The 25,258-nt window shown below is 39.7% G+C and overlaps 1 protein-coding gene across 3 annotated transcripts in view; it reads right to left on the bottom strand.

Annotated features, from left to right (window-relative positions):
- The window catches only part of b3gat1a (beta-1,3-glucuronyltransferase 1 (glucuronosyltransferase P) a), a 72,663-nt gene that overhangs the window by 3,422 nt on the left and 43,983 nt on the right, over window positions 1-25,258 (bottom strand). The window contains exons 3-8 of one of the 3 annotated variants that reach the window (XM_056373863.1): window positions 16,720-16,889; window positions 12,392-12,534; window positions 9,759-9,830; window positions 9,142-9,653; window positions 2,632-2,928; window positions 205-312 (exon numbers count right to left, since the gene is read on the bottom strand). In XM_056373863.1, coding sequence (XP_056229838.1) covers window positions 226-312; window positions 2,632-2,928; window positions 9,142-9,653; window positions 9,759-9,830; window positions 12,392-12,503 — 1,080 coding nt within the window. In that variant the 5' untranslated portion in view covers window positions 12,504-12,534; window positions 16,720-16,889 and the 3' untranslated portion in view covers window positions 205-225. Of the gene's footprint in view, window positions 1-204; window positions 313-2,631; window positions 2,929-9,141; window positions 9,654-9,758; window positions 9,831-12,391; window positions 12,535-16,715; window positions 16,890-25,258 lie in introns of all 3 variants that reach the window. The other 2 variants (XM_056373862.1, XM_056373864.1) reach the window with 2 other exon arrangements.

Raw genomic sequence — 25,258 nt, 5'->3', positions numbered from 1 at the left:
ATAAAAAAAAATGAAAGCACAAGATATTAGGAAATATTAGAAACACCTGCTGTTTTTGTAGTCAGACGAGATGAGACCAGGTGAAAATGATCACATTTCCATTTCCCCTTCTAAATTCACTTCATTCAAAAATAAAATTGATGGAGAAAAGGGGGTTCACCTCACCAGAAGCTATTTCATACTTTATAAAGCATAATTATTTACCGGGGACCTGAGGGAAAACAGTCAAATCTCCACATTGGGGTCTGTGAATCCTTTTTTCCCCTCGTTCACAAGGACAGGCTTCTCCGTTCTCGTGTGCCAAACAAGTATCTGGAAACACAAACCACACTAACATTAGTAACATGCTGTTCCCTTAATGCTCTCATTCAGTCTGCTCTCCCTTTGAGCTCCTACTCTGCCTCATGTTCTTCAAAACATTCAATTCCGGTCATAGATCCAATGGTACATTCACCACACTGCCACATGGTCTATCTGTGTGTAGAGAGCTACTTGAGCATGAACCATGCATTAGAAGGGAGGAAAGAGGAGTGTGTTATCTTACATATAATAATATGACACAGTCCTCTCAGCTCGGCCTCTCCTGACCGTAGGATAATGGCTACCTTCAAATGACAGTCGACTGAAAATGTTTCAAAACAGTATCTGTGAGCCTTTTGCCTCCGCAGCAGCTCTTCGCTATTGTGCTATCAAGCTTTCATACTGCGTTGATTTGGCCCCAGAGACTGGACAAACATCCAGGAAAAGGATATCAAGGGGAACAGGGGAAGGGGAGAGAAAAAAAAAACTGAAAGTGTCAAGCTCATTTTCCCCTCTCTCCTCTGTGTCGGAACCCTTCTTCCTTTCATCTCGCCATAGCGGCATCCATGAATTATGCATAGGGCATGTTTGAAATGTGCTATGAGCCCACTCCCACTTTGCTCAGGTGTAGGGGGAGGTTAATAGTCACCCTGGCATCTGAAGTTATAAATTATAAGAAAGAGAGATGCCCATGCACGACTTTCCTTTTTTTTTTCTTCCTCCTTCCCTGCCACCCCTTCTCTCTGTCCCCACGCTCATCTGTAATCTGTGTGATGTCCCTACCCCCCCACCCCAACCCCGCAAAAACTCCAATTCCGCTCTCTCAGCCATTCCCTGAATCCCCTCTTTTCATTTACCCGTCTGAATGGCTAGGGGAGAGCAGGAGAAAAAGCTGGCTGAAAGTGTCTCTCTCTCCCTTCCTCTCCCTTCTTTCTGTCTCTCATTCTTTGTCTGTGTGTGTGTGTGTGTGTGTGTGTGTGTGTGTGTGTGTGTGTGTGTGTGTGTGTGTGTGTGTGTGTGTGTGTGTGTAGGGGTGATCGCAGGGTGGATACTGGCTAGCTCAAGCCCTCTGGCTGACTTCTCTTTGCGCAGAGAGAGGCTCAGTGTAGTGACCCAGACCAAGGGCCACAAGCAGGGATGGTGGAGTGGGCATGGAGCAGAACGTTGCTGCTGCTTCTGCGACCCTCAAGCCTCCTGCTCAAATGTATGAGTGTGTATGTGTGTGTGTATGTGTGTGTGTGCAAATGCATGTGGGCAGAGCAAGAAATAAAATCAATGATATCCAACTTTTCAGCAACAAATTTACACTAGTTTACATCCTGACCGATCGGAACATCATCATGTATTTCATGGTAGTCAGGCCATGGAACTACATTGATTTCCTGCCCAGTAACAGGAACATATGTGATGATGCTCAAACCAGTGGCCTCATGAATGTGTTGATTTTTTTTCCTCCAGCTCACGAAGCTGAATCAAGTAAGTTTGAGGCATCAACAACTGACGATTTGTCATGTTTTCCTGATCAGTGACTTAATTTGGTTTTACAGCCAGCTACAGCCACATTTACTCGAGTTCTGCAAATTGCAATTTTGAGATACTTTACTTTGCTTCTTTATACCTCTACTCCACTATATTTAAAAGGAAAATATTGTTGCAGTTTTTCTCCACAATATATATTTTTCAGCTATAGTTGCTCATTATTTCACAGATTAAGATTTTACATCCAAAACACATGATAAACTAACAAGAGATTAAACCAGTGGTTCCCAAGCTGTTTGGCACGTCCTTACAAAGAGCAGAGATTAGATGTAGCTGCTTGTTATTGTATGCTTAAATGAAATCAGATTTGTGTACCAGAACTCATACATGATTAATCATCACATGACCCCTCAGATTTATCTTGTGATCCATTGGAGGGGCCAGACCCCTGGGTTGGGGACCCTGTACTACTACCCAACAGTATATAAAGAGGTTAAAAAAGGCTCCACATTGGCCACAATAACTTCTGCTTACATACTGACGTATCTGTACAATTAAATAAAATTAAGTTGTGTAAATCTATCAGTCCCTGTGTCCATTTTTGAACTGTACTTTTGATACTTGAGCTACATTTTCCTGAAGATACTTTTTTACGATTAAGATTATAATGTGTAAGTATAAGTATTTTTACATTCATGTATTGGTACTTTTACTTTTACCTAAATACTTAAAGCAAGTTTAATTCCTTCAAAACCAGTTTTTACTATCTACACACAGTTTAGCAAATCCCTGAACTACTAACTGCTCCCGTCAAGCTGCTTAACAGGATTACACATAAAAAGAGTAAATTACCTTAGTGCAATTGGCTGCTTTGGGCTCCAGGTCATTGAGTGTGACAAGTTCCCGGAGCAAACTACTCTCCTGGTAGCCTCCCTTCACCCCACGAAGCTTAAAATACGCCTGTGGCTTGAAGAGGATGAGTCTCAGGTTGATGGCAAAGCCAGCCATGTCGATGGCAAAGGGCCGATGGGGGTCGAACACCGTCTTCCAACCGTAGACCTTTCCAGCTGCATTGACCTTGGGGGACTCGTACCGCAAGCCGCCCACAAAGGCCACAGGCCACACTGAAACTTTCCTAGTCGATCTCATCTAACGACAGGAGAGTCAGAAAGAGAAATGGAGGAGAGGAGAGAGCGGATTAGTCATCTGAAAAGTGTACATGACAGTGAGACACAGTATTCGAGCATTAGCTGCCAGAGTTACAGCAGAGCATGGACGGAGGGTTTTTAGAGCTGCCGTGATTATTCATTCTAAAAGACGGTGAATGTTGACCAAGCTGCTGTGCCATGTGCAACTGACACACTGTTAGATGAAGGCAGATCACACATGCTGTTCAGCAGCTGCCCTACAATGAGATGATTACACACAACCATCTTTAAAGGGAGTAAATGCGAACAGTGCCAAGAGGGTTTGAAGGAGCCAAACCATTAGAGCAAGTGGCTCAGGTCGCTGGTTGGCTGAGGAGATTCTTCAAGGTAGAGCACTGCCATCCTGCTCTTTTTTTCCTTTTTTTTTTTTTGTCCTTTAATCTCCCAACATCAAACGATCTTGCCGCCCTTTTCTTTGTCTGCCTCTCAGTGAGTGCCATTTGCAGGAGCTGCTGCAAAGATAAGTTTTTATAATGAGCGTAGTGGAAGGTTTAGAAACAGCAGTCATTTAATCAAATCCAATGCAGCAGGAATAATGATGCTGGTGTCTGATAGAAGGTCTTTTTAAAGTAAAGGCGTGTGCAAGCGCATGTGCAGTATTGAACATGTGTATCAATAGGGTACAGTGCCTGGATGCATACAGAAAATGTCTATATTCATCTCTATATACACCCTAGTTTGCATATGCGTATTTGTTTATGGCACGTCCTGGTGCATATGAGCTGCTGTGTTAGATTGTGTGATCTGATGAGCTGCTCTGTGGTCATTTCAGGGGATCAGAGAGTAGCAGAGTTTGAACAGCATGAAGCAGGCTGGGGGCTTATGGGAATCCATAGATTTGAGCTTTAGGGAAAACGACTGTGCCAGGCATCCAGATAAGATTTGGCAGGATGGCAGGTCATAATGAGCACTGGGTGTTAATGAAATGGAAGAGAGATCAAGTACTTATATGCATGTGTCCATGTGATTGCGCTCCTAGAATTTTGTTTTTTTTTTGGCCAACACTGCATCTCATTACATTATTTTTCTCTCCGTTACGTGTCCTACATGTGGTTTTTCGGCAAAACTGTTTTTTTCCTACATTAACGCCTGGGTTCAGTTAAAAATAAACTGCTGTTGGATGCTGAGGAGCTCCTCTAAGTACCATCCTCCACGCTGTCTCAACTGTTGCCAGGTATTTTGTAGCCAGGCCTTGACTGAATCTATCCACCATTTTGCTCAAACATCACCTGCCTGCTTCCCTTACAGACACAGGTTTGGCTTGAATCAAAAGGAAGCATAAATCAGGCTCTCTGCAGGCAATGTCAAGAGGCTTGTCACTTTCCCATCTATACTGAAAATGTGAAAATGAGTGTTCCGCCTGCTGCTTCTGGTGGGAATATCAGCCGGCGTAAAGCAGCACAAATCCCTCTTCTGCTGGCAGCCAAACAAATGAACACGCAAGAAAAGTTCCTCCTTGCCCCATACTGATGAATATGATGTGTTTGTGCAGAGTTTTTATTGTTGTTGCTTCGGTTTGTTTGTGCATGCCTATGTGTGCATTTAAGCTCTGTTTCCTGCCCCACTTAGGGAGAAGCCCACAGAGACGAAGTGACCGTGTTTCAGAGTGGTAACAGTGGCAATACAAAGAAAAGAAATCACAAATTCTACCAGAGAAACAAAGGCAGGCATCCAGGTACAGTAATCAGTCCTTAAGGGTGCACAGAAGATAAAACAGAACTGTCACCCATTGCTGCCACTGGAGTCTGTGGATTATGTATTTAAACAATACGAAAGTACTGGAGTTATTTAGGTTTTGGGATTTTGATTAAAATTCTATTTGATTATATAAATTCTATTTAATTAAAAGTGTACTTTTCTAACTGATAAGCAAAATTAAGCTGATGGACGTTGCAATTTCCTTGCAAACACTATTTCAAATGAAGTGTCTTTTGAAGATACATTAAAGTAAAGGTAGGGTGTTGTATCAGTAATACATCACCATCAGTTGATATGTTAAGAATATCAGAGATGAAACAAAAAATTATTGGCAACTATTTTGAAAATACTTCAGTCATTTTTCAAGCAAAACTAGTGACAAAAAATACAAAAATATTTGCTGATTCCAGCCTCTCAAATGAGAAGATCTGCTTTTCTTTGTCATTGAAATGTTAACATATATTAAGTATATAAGTAAGTTTAAAAGTTATAGCATAGTAAGTCATAAAAAGTCATAGTATAGTAAGGCATAGAAAAGTCATAGTATAATAATGTCATAAAAACATCATAGTATATAAATGCATAAAAAGACATAGTATAGTTAGGCATAAAAAGTAATAGTATAGTTAGGCATAAATACATCATTGTACAGTAAGGAATAAAAAGTCATAGTAATTCATAAAAAAAATACTATTATAGTATAGAAAGGCATAAAAAGTCATAGTCAGTCATAAAAAGTCAGTACACTAAGGCGTATGACAAATAAATATTTTTTAGGTATGTTTCATGGATTAAGTGATCAATTGAAAAAATAATCTGCATATTAATCAATAATGAAAACAATTGATTGTTGCAGCCCTAAAGGTCACAAATTAATATAATTTCAATATACAGTATATTAAGTATTTTGGTTGTGCCACTATTGTGACGCAGCATAGAGCTTTGTGGTTTGGGAAGGAAACATAACAATATTTCATATAGTTATTTAGAGGGATGCACTGTCACTCTGGGAAATGAATTTATCATGTCGATTGTTTAAGTTTTCATTAAGAAATGATTTAAAAAGTGTACATTGAATAAAAGACAGTATGTACCAAAGTCACAAATAGTTAGTGTTGGTGCTGGAATGAAAGAGTGAGTAAGACTGTGCGTATGAATAGGTGGCAACAATAGCAATGTCCTCCATAGCAGCACTGTGATGGAAGTTTAATTACAACAATTCCTGTCAGGATTTTTTTTTTTTTTTGTCAACTGCAAACTATTGTGAGAAGTCATTTGAAGTCTTCTGCATCTGTGTCAGTGTGTGGCAGCTGAGGTGAACTCCTGCTGCTCTGTACTGTACCTTACTGCTGCAGCTGTAACAGAACTGTGCACAAGCGTGGTTAGCAATTAAGTCTTTTTAATGCCACCTACTTTTAGACTTAATTAGTGTGTCAGCAGAAAAAGCGTGATGTAAATGTTGAAACTTTAGTTGTTCATACTGAAATATGACTCAAAAAGCTGGGTGAAATGACACAGGGTTACATAATTTCAATGGACAACTTCAATTAAAATATTAAATACATTTGTGGTTAAAAATGAGCATTTTTATGCTCACCACCAACAATGAAATTATTTCATATGCATACTAGAATTTGTTTTGAAAATGTAATTAAACATGATTAATAACTTTATTCCTTCATGTGATAGAAACATACGTTTGGATCATTTTATCATGCTTCATTTATCCTAAGAGATAGAGGGACACTTTGCAGCATGTAATGTTGCTGCACAGTCTATCTTTGTAAGAAAGACAAGACAAAGTCATAATAAAAGCTTGTAACACTTTGAATTCCTCCAAAACAAAAATACACAACACTGAGTGATTTATGAGGCAGCTTTGTGCCCAGCCACTGCAGTCTTCTTGCTCTCTGTCATGGAAGATAAAAACAGACATCTAATGTGACAAACCAGCAGAGTCAGAATAATTTAGCTGTACTGTTTTTGTACAACCATCTCTGCTTCAGTCATTCAGTGTTCTGGTGTTTTTTTTTTCATTTTGGGTAGAAGAATAAGAGCCGCATTCACTTTCTGAGGAGCTGCCCCTGATTTTACCAAACATGCCGGTGATAAAACATAGTTGATAGTCTGTTAAATGAAAGTGATGCATTCTCTCAGAAAACTGCTTTTGCATTGACTACCTCTATTACTGTCAACCTATATATATTATCACAAGCTGGGAGCTGTATTACATTATTTATATTTATTTATATTTAGCTGTAAACCTAAAACACAATTATTATATTGAGGATAAGCACAGATTTTGAGTGTATGACGTTATTTCATTTAATTTTAATGTTTTGGCTCAGAGCATAACATATTGGCTTTCAGGGAAAATGTTTTTCTGGGCTACAACTGTCTCGGGTCTTCAACTACAACAGCTGTGAGGATTTACATTTTTTTTTTTTACTGTTTTCCATTGTCATCTAATATTTCATTTGGTTTTATCGCTACAGTTTGTCAGTATGTAACAAGCTCAAACTAGTTTTATATAGTTAAGAGTTGAAATTTCTCAAACTCAAAGAATTAGCTTACTTTAGATTAAACGGGACACAATGATATACCTGTTTTTAGCACATGGAGCAGTGCACATCACTCTTTTAACTGTGTTTCCACACTGAAAGAGTTACTTATATATAATCTGTTGTCAAGCTGTTGAGACACTATGGTGTCAGCAAACTACTGAATTTTTACTGTGGTGTCAGCAAACTATCCTGTAGTTGCAGTCAGCTGTCTGCTTTCTGTCTATCTGGCTGTCACCTTCTCTTTTTCTCCTTTTCTTTTTCTTTCCCTCCCTCTCCACCTCTCTCTCTCTTGCTCTTACTCCCCCTCAGGGCCGTTACTCTGGCCTATAAATAGGTCTGTTTGAGGTGATGGAGAGCCTCAGAGGGAGACGGAGCACTTCGGCTGATTCCCAGAGAAAGGTAATGACAGGCCCCGTCAATACCCGGCGCTCCATTTACTACGGACCCTGTCTGCACTGCTAACAAGACTTGAGGCTAATACTCAGAGGACCCAGACCGTGTCCTCTCAGGTAATTCAACTCATGTCAAGATGGATGGCCTGAGATGTACTGATTACATGCCCAAACTTCTTTCCACTAGTTACAGCTCACTGGCTATGCTTGTTAAGAGCTAAAAAATGCTTTGAGTAACTTATCAAGAATTGATTGTTTAACCCCTCCTTATACCACAGATGCCTACAGTACAGTATGTGGCTGGGAAGTGCCCAATAATATACTGTATGTTCCACTTCATATGTATCTTCATATTGAACTAAATTTATAAGGCTTGATCCACAAGAAAACATGTATTAAAAAAAAAATATATACAACTCCAAAAGGAACATGCACATTTACATGCAGTCAAAATTCATGGACACGATATGATTGTGCAATTGGCCGATTCTATCCTTCCTACAGCCTATGTATATTTATTGATGAATGTCGGTCACTCCTCTATTAGACGAATGGCTGCTGAGCTTTCAAGCTTTCCAAACAGGCAGAACCAGCCGACCTCAGTGTCTCAACTGGGAATAGTTAAATCTCCCAGGCTCCCTGAATTACTCACTGCTTGCTCTACACATGATTTGTTCTTATGAAACTCAGGTGGACATTAGTGGTGTAGTATTTAAAAGGCAGACATAGCTTGAGGATTTATGATAGTGGTGCAGAGTTGGCAAAAAAGACGAAAGTCAGGTTTCGATATAGGGTAGAATTAGATTATTAGGCTTATGCATAAAGTTGTAAATAGTTTAGAAGTTATGTTAAGGTGATTAGAATATGAGCAGGACTTCCATTTGTAAATGTAATCACACTACAATCTATAAGAAAGTATGATTAAGCTAATTCAGGTATGTGTGTGCGCTAGCCAGTGTTTGCTGTTGGTGTAACAGCAAATATCCTCTCATCACAGCACATTTTATATAGGCCAAACAATACTGTGTATATAATAATAATAATAATAATGTGTCCTGTTTTGTTTTTGCCGTCTGTCAGTTTTCCCACAAATAAAATAGTGTTTGGAGAATAAACTTACAACTTACAAACTACACAGTTTTAGCACTCCTCCTAGCATGATTGGAGTGACACCTTTTCATCCAAGAGTTTGTAAAGGTGAGTGAGTTTGTAAGTGAAATATCAATAGAGAATTTTCTTTAAAAAGTAAGACGTAAAAAAAAATGTATGTTTCCTACAGCTGCTCCTAGATGTCAGTAAAGAGCCATATTTTATCTATAGTGCCTTTAATTGTCACGATTGCTATATGACCTGCATTAATAAAATGATACTTTGTTTACAGTGTGTAATATTTCATTCTTCACTTTTCTGTTCCAAGTACTTATGCCATTGCTGGTAAATGAGCTCATTACAATTAAGGAGAGTTTATGAAATGGATGTGAGTGATAAGGCAGCACTAACCTCCTCAAACAGCTCCAGGCTGTATGTGTTGTCATCATCAGCAAAGTAGACGATTCCAGCTTGACTGCTGTTGGCGTTGAAGGTCTCCCTCAGCCACCGCAGGGCCAGATTCCTCTGCATGGTCCCCCTGGGGATTCTGGGATCCCGAGTGTCACCCCGCAGCTTATAGTTCCTGGGCGTCTCTACATTGAGGTGGGTATAGTTAAGCCCAGTTTCTCGAAGGAGCCGCGTAACAAGAGGCGTTCTCCTTTGGGAGTCCTCCACTAGGATCCAGTGCAGGTTGGGAACATGGAGGAAGGTGTTTGCCAGCCGTGTCAGCTCCGCTTTCTGCACTGGTCGACTATATGTGGGGGTGATGATGTGGATGGTAGGCAGCACATCGGACCAGGGTGGAGGCCTTGTATACACGTACTCTGTCCTCACCACCTCCACAATGTCCTTATCTGAGGCACAGTATTCCTTGGAGTCCTGCGCCTGGCCACCTGTCTCCCTCTTGCCCTCGACACCATCATCTGCAGATTTGGGGATAAGAAGACATGTAAGGCATTAGTGCAACCTTGGGCTGCCCTTTGTATATTTGCCTCAGGTGACTTAAACCCAATGGGGGTAAAGTGTACCTGAGAGCCGGTGATGGCGGACTGCAAGCCTCTCTGGAATGATAAAGATCTCTTTTACTAGGTGGTGACAGGCTGCAAAAAGTGAAAGCAAGCACCGTGAGAGGATAACACAGCTGATGGACAGAGAGACAGGGCAAGACGAAGGAGGGGAGACATGAGGCTTGCTATTCCCACAGCATTGCCTTTGGGGTTTTCTTTATACAGAAAGGAAAGATTTGCGTATATGGATCCAGTGGACAGGCCCTCTTTTTATGTTCAGACTCCGCCACAGACACCTTCTCATCCTCTGCCTCACCCATTCCATTTTTCCAGCATGCTATGTTACTTTCCTTCAACAAATAGCTGTGAGTTGCTGTATTTTGCTGAATTAAGGAACTCCTAGTGTTTGCAGTTAAAATGCATTTTGCTTCAGAGATGCCTAAGCGGGTGTAAAATTGTTATGATTGCTGTGAGCTTGCAGTTTGAAAGCTTTTGTAAACAAGCAGCAGTAACTTAATGTTACTGACATTGCTACATGAAAGACATTGTGAGTGAGCACAAGCAGGTAAGAGCTCTGCTACTATGCTGGCTCACAGATAAACCCACAGAAAAGGTTTAATAAACTTACTAAAACCTTCATGTATGCACATTGGTAATATGGTGTTCGGATATTCAGATAAAACCAAACAAATTAAAAAGTAGAAAATTTCTCATTAGTATATAGTATAGTATAGGAGTGAGACAAAGTGCAGACAAAGTCACAGACAGTTTCAGACTCAGAAAAAGATTATTGCTTTAGGTAGACAACACTAATTCTTTCTTTCTTTCTAGCAAGAGCTTGTATATGCATTTTCGTTCTAGGGCTCATTTTAGGTTTTCAGGTTTAGGTAGTTGTTTTAAAGAGTGACTCAACACCAGGCTGAAAAGTAGCAGCACCTGTAACCACACTTAACAGTGATATCACAGTGTCCTGGGGTGCACCCGTACATCACTGCAGGGAAGTGAGAAGCAGGTCAGCAGAAACAAGATTTTCAGGGGATGTTCAAAATGAGGTGGAGTGGAAGAGGTTATGTTGAGTATCGCTTTTTCACTGGAAACTGTTTTAGAGTGGCGTTAAGAAGAATCAGTGTGTAAAACTATGTATGCTCAGGGGAGACTCTATTATTAGTCAGCCTTTATGATCATGTTGGCTATTTGTCAGTCACGGCACAGGATTATCAAATATCCTGTGGCACTACATTAATGTCATTTTGAAAAATGTGACCACTTATTCAAGATGTACATGTAAACAGTGGTGAATCAACCAGAGTTGACACAAGTGATAAAAGCTGTGATATTCTGGCCCCAATAGTTTGGTCGTGATAGATAGACTATGATTATAGATTCATTAATGTTGTTAATTTCTTTTCATCGTGCCACAGCTAATGGCAATCTTTGTCACCGTTCTGCCTGAGCTCCATTTGCACCTCCAACATAAAGAGGATTTTTCTGCAGCACATAGATTAACACAATCTGCTGATGGCCAGATGTTCAACAGAGGCTGCCAGCGAGCCTGCTGCCAAAAAAACCTCTAGCTTCCCTTTTAAGAGCATAGAAAAGGACGCCAGTGGGCAGAGCTGGGTCAGATAGCACTGGCAAAAAAATATTTTCAATTTCTTAACACTTCATTGTGTCCTCGCTGTATCTCCCAGGAGCATAACATGACTTTATGCATTTAACTGTAGACACCTTTACCATAGAATTTACCACGAGATTGGTCAAGAGAAAGTAATATACTCTTTTTTATGATTGCTCGCTAATCAGACACTATTTTAAGTGTTTTGATAACATGCACATTACTGAAAATAATTGGAACATGATCTTCAGTCCAGACTGCTTCAGGTCATTTGTGTTAATCTGCTTGGTTTGTTAACCCCTGTATGTGCATTCATGACATTATAAGAAGAGGGCAAAGCACTCTATTGATTTGCTGTCACTCTAATTTGGGTTTGTTTACTCTGCAGCATACTTGACATTTCACAACTGTTGGTTTGTGGGCTCTGGGGGATGATTGGAAGGATCATGAGTGTGTATTAATGACTAAGACTGGTGTGCAAACATGATATCATTATATGTGGATGCAAGATATTCCATAAAGCCAATCAAGCAGATACATTTATTACTTCAATTTGCTGATTAACAAACTCTGAAATTAATTTCTAAGTTGGGGAAATGTTTAAACCTGTGCAGTCATCACACCAAGGAGAAAATGTGGATTGCATGGGAGTGGGTAAGCTGTGAATACATACTGAAATACTGAACGGGCATTGTTTTGTAACATACTGTGCAAGTATTATAAGTAGAGGAAAAATTCACGCAGATTAGACACAGCTGAACAATTAATTCCATTCAACTGACAGACCGAACAAAAATACTATACAAAAACAAACTGCTAAAGGTATGAAATTGTGAATGTGATGGTAACTCCTAAACAATCCACACTGATGAGGTTTACGATGACTGGGCAAGTGTTATTGAAATCTGATGAAGCTGATGGTCATGGCCAGTGAGTGCCTCTAAATGAACGGTCTGTTGTCTAAACCTGAAGTGCAGTGTTAGATTCGAGGACCCACTTCAGGTTTGATATTGTCAGTGAAGTGCAGTGCACTGCATACCCTTGCGGATGGCGAGGAGTGGAGCTATAGCGCTTTGGTGCCAAACAGTGATGAGCAGAGTCCAGGGTAACACGATCAACACGATGGCAAGAATATCTCTTCTCTTCGGCATCTCCAGGATTGGTTATTTGGCTCGGCATTACCTGGAGATAAAAAGATTGATGTATTATCCTTATCATTATTTTTTTATAACATACAGGTTTCAAGTCAAATTAAACCCGAACATTTTCCATTAAATGTTCATGTGTTTTAGACAAATAACCCATACCAGAATCATTAAACTTTCTGAGGCACACACATATAGTATGTTGCTGAATTACCTGCAAATGGGACGCACATTCTCAGGACATCCATAACCATAAGGACCAAAATGTCATTAAAAGTGAAAAAGAAGAGCGCAAGTGACACAAAAATTGAGTGATAGTCTACTTGTTGCTGTTAAAACTAAATAAAACATTTTGCTGCCACAGAGTCAGCGGTCTCACCACAATACATTATGACTGAGACAATGGAGCAGGTGAATGCTGTTATATCTATACAGAATTTGATTTAAAACTGTAACTAAGCGTGCCAGCCAACGAAAGGAAGGTCAAATCCACCGGAGGAGGCCACAGAACAGGAGTTTGTCCACTCTGCCAAACCAGTGAGCTCATCGGTGCCATCGCTGAGAACGGGGACGTGACTTCATGCCCAGTGCTAAAACTAGTCACCAGCCAAATGGCAGGAAACTATGTCACCAGACTGTGGGTTGACTGTTTGGCAAATGTGCCCTTCCCTCTGTGTCCAGATCATTTGGTTCAGCTTTGTATCCCTTTGAAAATCTAATTACAGCATTAAAGAAAATAACCAGGCATTAAGTGAAATAGCATGACTGTTCTTTAAAATTATCCGTTCTTTATACTGTATAACAGTTTGATTGAAACCAAACAGAAGAAAATCTTAGTACATAATGTAGTCCACGTTTTCATAAAGACTTAATGCATTATTATTCAAGTCTAAGAAACATACTGAATATCCTGAATGTATTTCCTATGTCCTATAAAACATTTGCAGCCTTCTTTTTTTTTTTTAAGTTTTACATCTGTGCTGTTTATATGGGCATGCGGTTTTCTTTTCCTCTCTAAATTGCTTAATGCTACTTTTAGTGGCACAAGCTTTGACTGCCTCCTCCTTTAAAAGATACCATTTTAGATCTAAGTGGAAATGATAGGTAATGGGTCAACCCAGATTCCAACCTGCTATCACTCTCAAATTGATCGAAAGGTTTTTTTCATTATCATCCCTATTTATTGATTTTTCTATTCTGTTTCCATGCTCACCCTACCCACCTCCAGACCAGGAGATACCATAAAACACATCTTTATGGTTTCTAATACTGTTAAAGGCTTATTTATATATCTACTTCTATTAAACACTATGGTAAACACAAGCGGCAACCTCTGGGGCTAAAAAATGAAGCCAACACGGAAATACCAAAATCTGCAGTTCTTCAATTGGCCACTTGAGGCTGGCTCCAAAAGTGAGTCAATCCCCATAGACTCCCATACCCAAATGCCAAACTTTATAGCAGAAATAAACATGCAAAGAGGTGGATCTATTACTTATTTCATGACAACTGTATGGGGGGGTGTGTGTGTGAATTTTTATGTAATGCTTTGAGTGACAGGTGGGTGAGCATATGCTTGCCCCTCCTCTTTGCCTATATCTCACTAGCAAGATGGTGACTGCAAAGCAGTCCACTGAGCTTCAAAACTGCTCTTCAGAAACATCACATCACGGACATCGAACACAGACATCACAGAGACTACATCCATCTTTATTTACAGTCTATGGGTAAAACATGTTAATTCAGTTAATCTCTGATGATGTTAGCTAAGCCACACACACCTCGTTGTTACTGCTCCTATGCCTTTTGTCCTTCTGTCCTAGCTCGGCAGTTTCCAGCTATAACTATGGCAGATTTACTGCTTGAAAATTGTTTGTAATTTTTGAAATAATGGACAAAAGACAAAGCAGGATTCTCATGATTTTGCCAGCTGAAACAACAGATTTTATCAACTGTAGCAAGCTAGCTAATTAAGCTAGTAGTGTTAGCCACTTGCGTTAAAGATACTAACCGTTTCTCAATCCAGAGTACGCCCAGTTCCAACTCCCGTACTAAGATGTCACACAATAAACTATCCAGCTATGTACTTTGTAACCCTACAAACTAATGTAATTCATTAAAGATGTGTTTGTTGAAGATGTCTTTCTTTTAACCAGAGCAGAGGATCAGCTTGACAGAACTGCTGTGCCTAGTTACGGTTGCTAGCTATGACTGGACAACTGCTGCTCAGGGGAGGCGTTTAACTGTAATGTTAAAGCAAATGAGTTTAGCCAACATTAAATTGTACTCAAATTTATATGGTTTAATAAAAAATTAAGGATTGGGGCTGTAAAGACGTGGAGAATAAGAGGACTGTCAATCCTCTTTTAATATTTTATGCACAGAATGTATGTTTCATGAATAACACAATTTTTCTCCTCTGCAATGCAAATTTTCATGCAATGGTCTGCTAGAAGTTGTGAAAAAATGTATTAATTAAAAATTATACACTTTATAGACAACAATTCTGCACTGTCATTTTAAATAAATAAGCATAATGACATGAAGACCTTGAACACCACCCTAACAGCATATGCAGTCATTTCATTAAGACCTTGAAAATTAACATTGAGTTGAATCAATACTTCTGACAGTCTTGACAAACACCAAATTTGGTCTAATTCTTTTGTTTTTTTTTGTCCACTCCCTGTATTTTATACCCACATGACTCATTTACATTGAATTATGCTGATCCCTCACTGCAAAAATTCAGTTATTAACTGAACTGCTCAATTAAACAAAGGAAAAAAAATAGAAATAATGTGAGCACAGGTGTTTGGCGTATTCATTTCAGCTTTACACTTGAGGAAACAAGTCATCATGTTTCCCACAGTGATCCAGCTCCCACTGCTGGGAAAGGTGGCAGTATATTGAGGCTTAATATAATTGTACAAGCCAATTATGTTTATTTAGCTCTGTACATAAATATGCCATTAATGTTCAAGCCAGCAGGTAGAATAGTTCTGACACAAACCCTACACCATATAAGTGGTTTCCACTGATAAAGAAATTGGTTCTGCAGAGTTTTAAAGCTCTATTTTTTCAGCAGAGAGGTGATTTACAGCAAAGTCCTCTGTGGGAAACATTACTGTGCATGGTCCTGCATGCTTAAGCAGGGGTACAATGAATTGTAAAGAAATGACATTACCCACATGCCAAATTCTTGAATGAGGGAATTTCCGTGTTAATGTCTTCCTTTGAGTCATGTTTTTGTAGGTACATAATCTTCCAGCACCACATGAAAAAAAGTAATCTATGTGCTTTGTTAAGTAAAAAGGTTTTATCATGTAAATGCTATGGATGATGAAAAATAAGCCTTTTCATAATCATAACCTTAAATACAACTACTTTACACATGTTTACAAATACTGAAAGTGAAAATCATTTTACAGCCTTTAAATGTGTAAAAACCCTTGTCTACTCTATCAAAAGCAAATACAGTTATTTCCTAAAGGAGAAAAATGCTTTGCGTCTGTAAATTGCCATAATCTGGAGGGCGCTCAGGGAGCACAAACCAACACCACTGCAGAACATCTTCACACTAGACATCACCGCTATTGCTTATGTCTGTGAAGATTCTCAGTCATCCAGGTCATGGTATCTCTAAGTGCTACACGAAGGCAACTAATGGCTCTCAGGGTGTTAAAGGCCTCACAAGAGGTTAAAGAACTGGGACCCCCACCAGTCAGTTAGAACTAAAGAAGTCTTTTTCGGATGAGAGGTGACACAGTTACCTGTGTATAGCACTTAGAAATGCTTTACATTTTAATTGAAATGAATTTCTTGACCTTGTAAATATGCCCTTTGGAAGTCAGAGGTACTCCAGCAATTTATTGCACGTCCATAAAGTTGAAGGATTTACAACAAAGGAAACAAATAATGATTGAAAAATTAAAGCAGCAGAGGCTGAGATATCCTGACTTTTAGTCACCAATGTGAGTCAAAAACACCACATTGTACATTTCCCATAATGCAACTCGATAGCATCTTTTGTCAGACTCTCCCTGAGGATGATGTTACTATGTCATCATTAAGGTTTATTTTTTAATTCTTTTAAAACTTTTGTCACAGGAACAATATACCTTGTGACCAGTGAACTGACCATGATGTGTAAAATCAGTGGAATGTTCCTTAAATAACATTGATTAATACAATCGCATGAATGCTTTGGATGCTTACCCACAGTTATAACTGGATCATGGCATCACTGGTGATGCGCAGCTGGGAAGTCCACACTGCATACTGGACGAGCTACGTAGCGGTGACATCTTCCATGTCACGTCAGCCGACCATTTCCTTTGCCTCTTCCTCTGCCGTGTCTACTCACGCAGACAGGCAACTCCAAGGCCAGACCTGGAAGATAAGGACATTTCAGTGAATATGATTCAGTGATAACAGATCACAGAGTGATGACAGAATCCCTCCCCACCTCGTCCCTCACTTCTCTCAATCACACCAAAATGCAAGATTCAAGGACAGTTAGCCAAGTTTAAACAAAGCAGTATGGACAGGGTCTAAGGGTCAAATGCCTTACAGAGATTCTTAGCCATGGACACGGCTAAGTGGTGTGGCTGTGTATGACGTGTATTGATGTGTAAGGAGCCTGGGCTCAGCGTGAAGCAGAGTAGAATTGCGTCAGTAAAGTAAATTACCCTAATCTTGATGCACATCATTCAGATTCACAGGAGGTGGTGGCATACCAGTGCTGTGCTTCACAATGCAATGTTTCTGTTCATGTGTGAAATGTTGAAATACTGTATATATTTATATATGATTTTATCTCATTGAAGCCAATTTAAACTGCACAGACACACTCTGCATTTTTCTTTTTTCTTATGTCTAATGTGGAAACTGGAAGAGGGTTAGTCACAACTCTGCCGCTTGCCAAGAGTCTGGGGTGGGGGATGTTACAAAAATAAACTGGCATCATGTCTTATTCAAATACATCTGAGGGAATGCTGCTTCTATGGAGGCTTATGCTTCACTCAGCCTGTGATGTCTGCACGCTGCATCAGCTCCAGAACTGGATGGCCTATGACAGTTTTTTAGGGGCTTTATGATAGAAAACCATATAAACTGCAAATATGTATGTTTTGGGGGATTAACAGCAGGAGTCCCAGAATTATTTTACTGAGGCACGCTGTTGTATAAAAAGGCAAATAACCTGTAATGCAGTAGGGGGTGTTTGTGCTTGACGTGCACAAAATTTCAGAACAATCTATTTTCGGATAGCCCTGACCCGTTGTCCAACTTCTCAAACTGAAGGAGCATGCATCTGAGGGTTGACATGAGTTGTGTGGAAAAAGGAATAAAAGATGAATACGAGAAACGGTCTTCATGGGTTAGTGAAGCTTCTGCAGTATTTGCTTTTTATGACAGCGACAAGCAAGATCTGTGACAAAAAAATAACTAAACAGCAGCAATAGCAAGGCTTTACAATTGCTGCCAGGTACTGTCATGCATGCAAGCTCGCAATGACAGCGTTGTCGCTCTGATTTCTCCATAACACACTCCTCTCTTCTCTGCACTGTGATGGAGCTAAACAGGAGGAAACACAGTATAGTACAACAACCTGCCAAAATCCCAGACCCTCCAACAGGCCAATGCAGCGTCTCAGAGCTAAACACTTTTGAAAGAAAATATTTGGGAAAACAAAACAGCCGCTGCCAGCTGAGGGAGCCGGAACTCACAATGCTGCTGTGTACAGAACATGTAGAACTGAAAATGGTTGTCATGTTTTGTCATAAGAATGCAGTTGGTTTTCATCTTTGGCACTGAGTTACTGTTGAGCTGAGCCATGCAAGATCAAGGACTTGTTTTGAAAGAAATAAATTGAAATTATATATCTACCCTCTGTTTTCATGCTAGCAGCATAGATTTAGGAGTGAATTGTAGTAATATTGGTAATTGCTTCAGGTCACAATTTTAATTGGTTAAAAACTTGAGTTTATGAACAAATATGCACAAAATTAATGACATTCCGAACAGCCTCTGCTGTACTTCGTGCTTAGCACTAACTAGCAAATGATAGCATGGCATGCTAACAGATTAAATTATATAGATCTTCTCATCTAAATTTCCACAAGAAAGCAAATAAGCAACTAAGTGTAACTCCCAAAAAGTTGAACGATTCTTAAGCATTTTCATTGTGAGCTTGTTGCCATGCCAACAATTTTATTCTAATCTGTTTTGCCAGACTAACGTTCCTCCATCTCTGCTGACATCAGGCGGTAAAATCATAACAAATAGGTAGCGCCAGCAGATAAGTGTGTAAAAAGAGACGAGCAGTGAGGCCTCCATACCCTGCAAGCACCCAGGTGGCCTGTTTATGTCTATGGCACCTGAATTGTGTGATGTGGCAAGAATACAGAGAGTTAAATCCCACACCACAGACTGCAGCAGCCAATGGCAGACAATGAAGCCTGACAGCCTTTCACATCAACACAAGTTAACCAGCTGTGAAGGGAACACCTGCCACTGATTAATAAAGAATCACAGCAACAATGCCACGTGTGAAAATTGTTGTACTGATTGTTGAACTAACACCATTACCCCCCGAAAAGGTGAACCAGGGGGTGAAAACAATGTTTCAGGTGGATTTCAGTGTGTCAGAGAAAATTGTACCGTAAGAGACAAAAATGGTGGGGAATCTGGACAACAGTATATCAGCCATATCTCAAATGTTCTCACTTGTTTTAAGACCTCATGTGTTACAAAACACAGCAGGCTGTCTCTTTTTATGATCATTGATTTTATGATTATCATTACAGCAGTCTCTTCATGAATACTTTTACTGAGCTCGGGTGGTAAATCCCATATTGTTCCTGTGTAGGGCTTATATGGTTTTATTTCCACAGATCATTTTAACTCATAGCCTTTTCTGTAACTGAGATGATTTATGAGATGGATGTTTTTGATGTTAAATATTATTCCTAAAGCATAGGTAAGTAAAAACAAGAACCCAAGCAGCGCCAGCTACGATATTCTCCAAAACGCTGATTCATTTGAAAAAGAAAAAAAAAAAGGTCCGCTTAATAGCTTTTTTCCCTGACTGTCAACTATATTTCATGTTCCTCCTCAGTGGACCATACTCAACTTGACTGTTATCACCTGTTATGAAGTGACAGTATTTTAACACGTGTTAAATACATACTGTGTTGAAATATACTGAAATGCATCACTGTTGTTTGGGCTAAAACAATATTTTAATAGGCATCAGGCAGTAAACTTTGATAATTTATTACATAGTCCCTCTGTGTGAGAAATATATCAGAGTCATCAGGTCAAGACTGCTGACTCCCTCTTTCTTCTCAGTCTTCCCTCTCTTCCTCAGATTTGTAAAGCTGAGGCTTCAAAGACGGAGCAGGGGCAAGTTTCCAAGTTTGCAATCGAGTCTGCCTCTGACTTCTGAGCTCCCTCGGCCCTGACCATCTTATATTTCCCAAGGACCAATAACAACATCATCTTTTCCTTGCTTGCTTTGCCATGGCATCATTTTGATGTACTCTGCAGTCTGCAGGGAAGAGAGGATCTCTGGAGATAGTGTATACTGGTATGTCCAATCATTCACTTTCGTTTATGAATTCATTGGTTCGACTTGGTAAAACCCAGAACAGTTTTCTGGGATATCTGGGGAATCTTAGAGGATAAGTCACTGCAATAGATCATTATCGATGTTACTGTCACAACCCCAAAAAGCATCTTCACCTAGAGGTGTCATTAAAAGGGAAAATTTGAATCTGTGAGCATTGATTCAAACAGGCTTGATTGCTTTTGAAGTACAGTACGCCAGGAGCAGGTGATCTGTCTAAGCTTTTGCTGATGTTTTGCTCACCACATAGTCCTGCTTTCGGGTTTAAAGGAACAGAATCCTAATAACATCATCACCAACTTTTATAAAATGCAGGCATTAGGATTGGTGACACTGGTAAATTTTAATATAAATTGACAACTTACAATGCTGCACAGCCACATGGAAAACAGGACCTCACAAATCGTAGACTACACATGTCTTTGTATACTCAATTGCAGGTAGCGCGCCTTTCACTCTGAGAAAATACGATACAGCAATTAGCATACAGTTTATTTAATGACCCTAACTTTATTCATATGCTCAATTTATTACTTTCTCTCTCTGCTCTGGCAAACTGTAAAATATAATGGACAAAAAAACAATTAGAGGCTGCCTCGTTAGTGCAGTCGGGAACAATCTTGTGTTTTAAAGACCAAGGTGCACTGAGACTTGAATCAGTTTGAATCTTTGTGTCTTCTCCTCACAAACTAATTAAAATCATTTGTGGGTGGGTGGGGGTGGGGGGCTGATGACATAATGTACAATTAATTCATTTTTTAATTAATTGTTAATTTGAAGTCTTGAGCAGAGCTGGCAATTATTTCACTTTTCACACTCTTAACAAGGGTATTTAAAGTTCTTGGACTTAAAACAGGCATAAAACCGTCACGGATCCTCATGTGACTTGTGTTGGAGGGGGGCATTTCCTCCCTTTAAATTTTACAAATGGGAAGATGTTCTAGTTCTGCTTTGCTTGTGCTTGCTGGGATACCATTCATATTTAAGGCTTGGGTTCAATGAAAGGTCGCCCTCTTGCTAGTTTTGCATTACATGTCCCATCAATCCAATTCACACCTGCCATGGAGTGCTCTTTAAAATTGGATCCCTTCTCATGAAACAAGCCCCTGCTCTGAGTCAAGCTAATAATAGCATTGCAGAGACGGCAGCTACTGTATAAATACTGTGGTTGCCTGTGAGAGGAAAGACAGCTATGTTGTTTACGATCATGTCATATTCTTAAGTTCATCTTAAATCATGCTGGCTGTTACTGACAGTAATGATCATAATTAATTCAGTACTATTTAGTGTGTAAAGCATGATTAATAGATGTATGCGAAATCCTGTCAATCTGAAATCAAACCGATTTTCTCATTTTGCTACACTGGAACAATCACTGTAAATGTTGTTTGATACAAAAATTTGCCAGGGAGTGTGGCAGAAACTGCTGTTTCTCATGCTTGATTTAGATGACGATGGCTGTTTATTTTCAGGGAAACTTGAATAAGCCATTAGCTGTGAGCATTGGCCCTGATTGATTGCCCCGATCCATGCCTGGATCAGGCTGCCTCAGCAATGATAAAAGATTTAAGAGCGGCAACCTTCAGGCAGGTTCTCCTCTTCAGATAACCGCAGGGGATAGCCTAACGCAGCCTGCCCTTAACTTATCCTGACTAATTTATGGTCGGGCTCACCCAGGGCACATTTCCAATGCTGGACCAGGGAGCACGATGTAGCCTTTCATAGTTGGCTGAGGCGACTGAAGAAGCACCGCCAGGATTGCAGAGCGGCTGCCACTGAGACCTGGACCTGCCATGTTGGGTCAGCGCAGCTCAGCTCTGATCAGAATGGAGTCACGAGAGATGTCATCTTAGCGAGTAGAACAAATATCATCATCCGTTTCTCCTCATTATGACGGCTAGAAACTGGACCTGTTCATTAGTCAGTCAAACACAATTGTCTTTGGTGTACTTTAAAACTAAAGTTTAGAGATTGGGCATCTTAAAATGATACAGTTCCATTAAACTAAAGCATCTTAGACTCGCACTTATGCAACCTTTAACCACAGTTTGATACCAGTCTCATGTTTGTAAAATCTGCCTTCAAGCACCTCTAAAACTCACTAATTAACACATCATACCAAACATTAAATAGTTACAAAACTTCCTGTAAAAGAGTGAATTGCCATTTGCACTTTTTTGTGCAAACAAATATAATGTGTTAATTAGAGGCATGGTAGGCAGATTTTTTGTAACAATAAAGACACTGACTGGTCATCAAAGCTGTTTTATTAGTAATTTACCCTGTAGCAACAAGGAAATTAATAAGATATAAGCTATTTACGGTTTCGATGTTTTCTCAGTGCTGCCATTAGAGGGTTGGTTATACTGTATATTATAAGATGTCTTTGAATCATTTGTGTGCCATCAACATGACAAACAACATCAATCATGAAGCAGAGGCTTTTCTTGCAAATGACACTAAATCAATACAGTACAACCTTTGGAGAGTCTCCAGGAATGATTCATGAATGTGGACTTTAACAGTTTCTCACAATGAAAGGGACAGCCCAGCGTTTATCTCATTAAATGCGGTTTTGGTGTACAGTGCATTGATTTCAACTCCATGTGACATGCCTCGCACTGTGAACAGACTTATTATGCCCCAGCATAAGGTCAAAGGTTGACAGAGGAAGCTCCCAGATTCGTTAGCTAATTAAAGGCTGCTTCCTGAGTGGGGGTTTAGGTGTTCGACTCTCTGCTGCACCTTCCCACTCTCAGACTTCAGCATGCTAGCTCTGCTGAGTTCTGAGTTGCTTAATGAGGGTTAGACCATAGATTTCTCCGATTAAAGATTCCCCAGTGTCAAAGTCTCCCAATTATATGCCCTTGTGAAGGGAAAATATATGTAATTATGAATCTGATCATCGTTAATTAAACCTGGGGGATTTGATCCAATGAAGTGACAGTGCTGCTGAGAGTTTTGTTTGAGCTGGGAAATAATTGGTGTAAATAGAGATGAAAAATGAAGAGACTAGCAAAGGCTTTCCTTAAGGAGAGTATCTGCAAGGAAATCATACTGTTTGTTTAACAACAGATCCGACGCATTGGGCATCTGAAGTAAATTTCAATCACAATTGTATCAACTGAATTCTGTTACTACAGACATAATTCATACTTGCAGGCATGAAGAAGAGAAACTGAGATTTGAGAGTAAAGAATGATGATGATATGAAAAAGGACATACGGGGACACCAGCAGCCTCAGGTTGAAGAGAATAAGCCAGTGGGGAAAATGGAGTGGAGCTCTGTGACCAACATGAGAATACTGGGTGGCTCTGAGGTGTGTATTAGTGTAGCTGCATGTGTGAATGTGAAGCAGGGAAGTGCTGGAGGACAGTGTGTGCGCACAGCAAAAACCTTCCCCTGAATAAGCAGAGGTTTTAAAGATACATCTGATGCAGAGGCAGATGAACTTGGCACATAACAATTACAGACTCAACACAGCTGCCAGTTTGTTCATGTCCATCTCTGGTGTTTTCTTAATTACATAATTAGTCAGAGTGTTGGTATATGTGATTTCTATGACATGCTGTCATTAGCTTTGAAGCTGCCAGTAATATGCGGCCCCTAGGAGACAGGTAATTTGTGGTGGAGACTCATTTAATAGTTTTGGTAATTAGAGGATACATCATTATTATTACTATTTCCCATGCTTACTGCACATGAGTCACTTTGCCTGACGCAGTGTATTTTATGAACACGATGATATCTTTAAAGACCAACACCTCATGTGTCACAGATGATGCAATCATGTGTTGACACAGTAAAGGGGTATAGTCCAAACATTGCAAATAATCGCAATAGCAACTAAAAATTTAAAATGTTTTGTGATAATGACTGACATTATGTGACAGCATCTGTCTCTGTATTAAAAATAGCTTATCACAGATACACCACGTTCACACTGCCATAAAAGCACTGACATTTAAATATCTGTGCTAAAATGTCAGATAAGTGATGATGTTGAATGCAGGGGTAATGATGTAGCAAGTTAGAAAAGTTTCCAGCTTGATGTAAAAACATGGCACCTTTGACATTTCAACCTCAGCCTCCATGCATAATCCGCTCTTTGCTGACCTCTCAAATCATTGCTTATCACTTACTGTTATTATTTGTCCCCCTACTTTGCTTGTTTGCAACTATGCACAGTCACATTCAAAGAGCTCTCGGGAGCACAGAAAGATGACACCAACGGCGCAGTGTTGACACAGCAACTGTGTGTATGCTGATGCTACATTACAGAAGTGTCACTGACTCAACGGAGCAATGACTTTGCTGAGATAAAGAGCACAGTGGTGACTGACGGCACGTCTACACAGGCAACCGTGTCACCAAATCCATAGGCGATTTTCAGCTTCATTGCTGTGCAAGTATCTGTGAAGACATACTGTACTATGACATAAAGAGACAAGACTTCAGATACACCAAAACCCACCAAAACCAAACGAATGCCAAACTTTCATTACAAGACTAAAACAGACATGTTTTTATCTAATAAGATTAAGAGTGAGTCTACAGCCATGCTTGCAACTCTGTGAGGCTGTACTTAGTCACAGCTGTATTGAGCTAAATGTTAACGTGAGGAGGCTATGCTCACTAGTACAATACCAAGGAATATTTCAACATTAAGGGAGACTCTCACTACACTTTTCTTTCTTAATGAATGTTAGATGAGAAGATACGACTCTTATGTCTGTATGATAAATGTAAAGCTGTTAGTTTAGCACAAAGACTGAAAACAGGAGGAAACAGTTCGGTTTTTGAAGTGTGAATTAGGGAGCTTTAAAAAGGTGCTCGTAGGCAGATTTAGTTACTTTTGGAATGTGAATGTAATGTAAATGTGTTTAAGCTACGGTAAGCATCCACTAGCTACCAGACAGACATGAGAGAGTGGCATCAATCTTTTCAACTAACTCTTGGCTGGAAAGCAGATTATTTCTAAAAATGTCAAACTATACCTTTAAAATGACTAAAATACAACAAATCAATTAAAAGTTTGCAACTTTTAAGAAGTAGGAACATTTTCCAATTTTTACAGCATCTGAATCAGCTCTATACTGTATACCGTATATACTCTATGTCCTACATTGT

This window comes from Seriola aureovittata, chromosome 4, assembly GCF_021018895.1.
Source record: "Seriola aureovittata isolate HTS-2021-v1 ecotype China chromosome 4, ASM2101889v1, whole genome shotgun sequence".
Classification (NCBI taxonomy): Eukaryota; Metazoa; Chordata; class Actinopteri; order Carangiformes; family Carangidae; genus Seriola; species Seriola aureovittata.
This window is presented reverse-complemented; position numbering and strand designations above follow the sequence as displayed.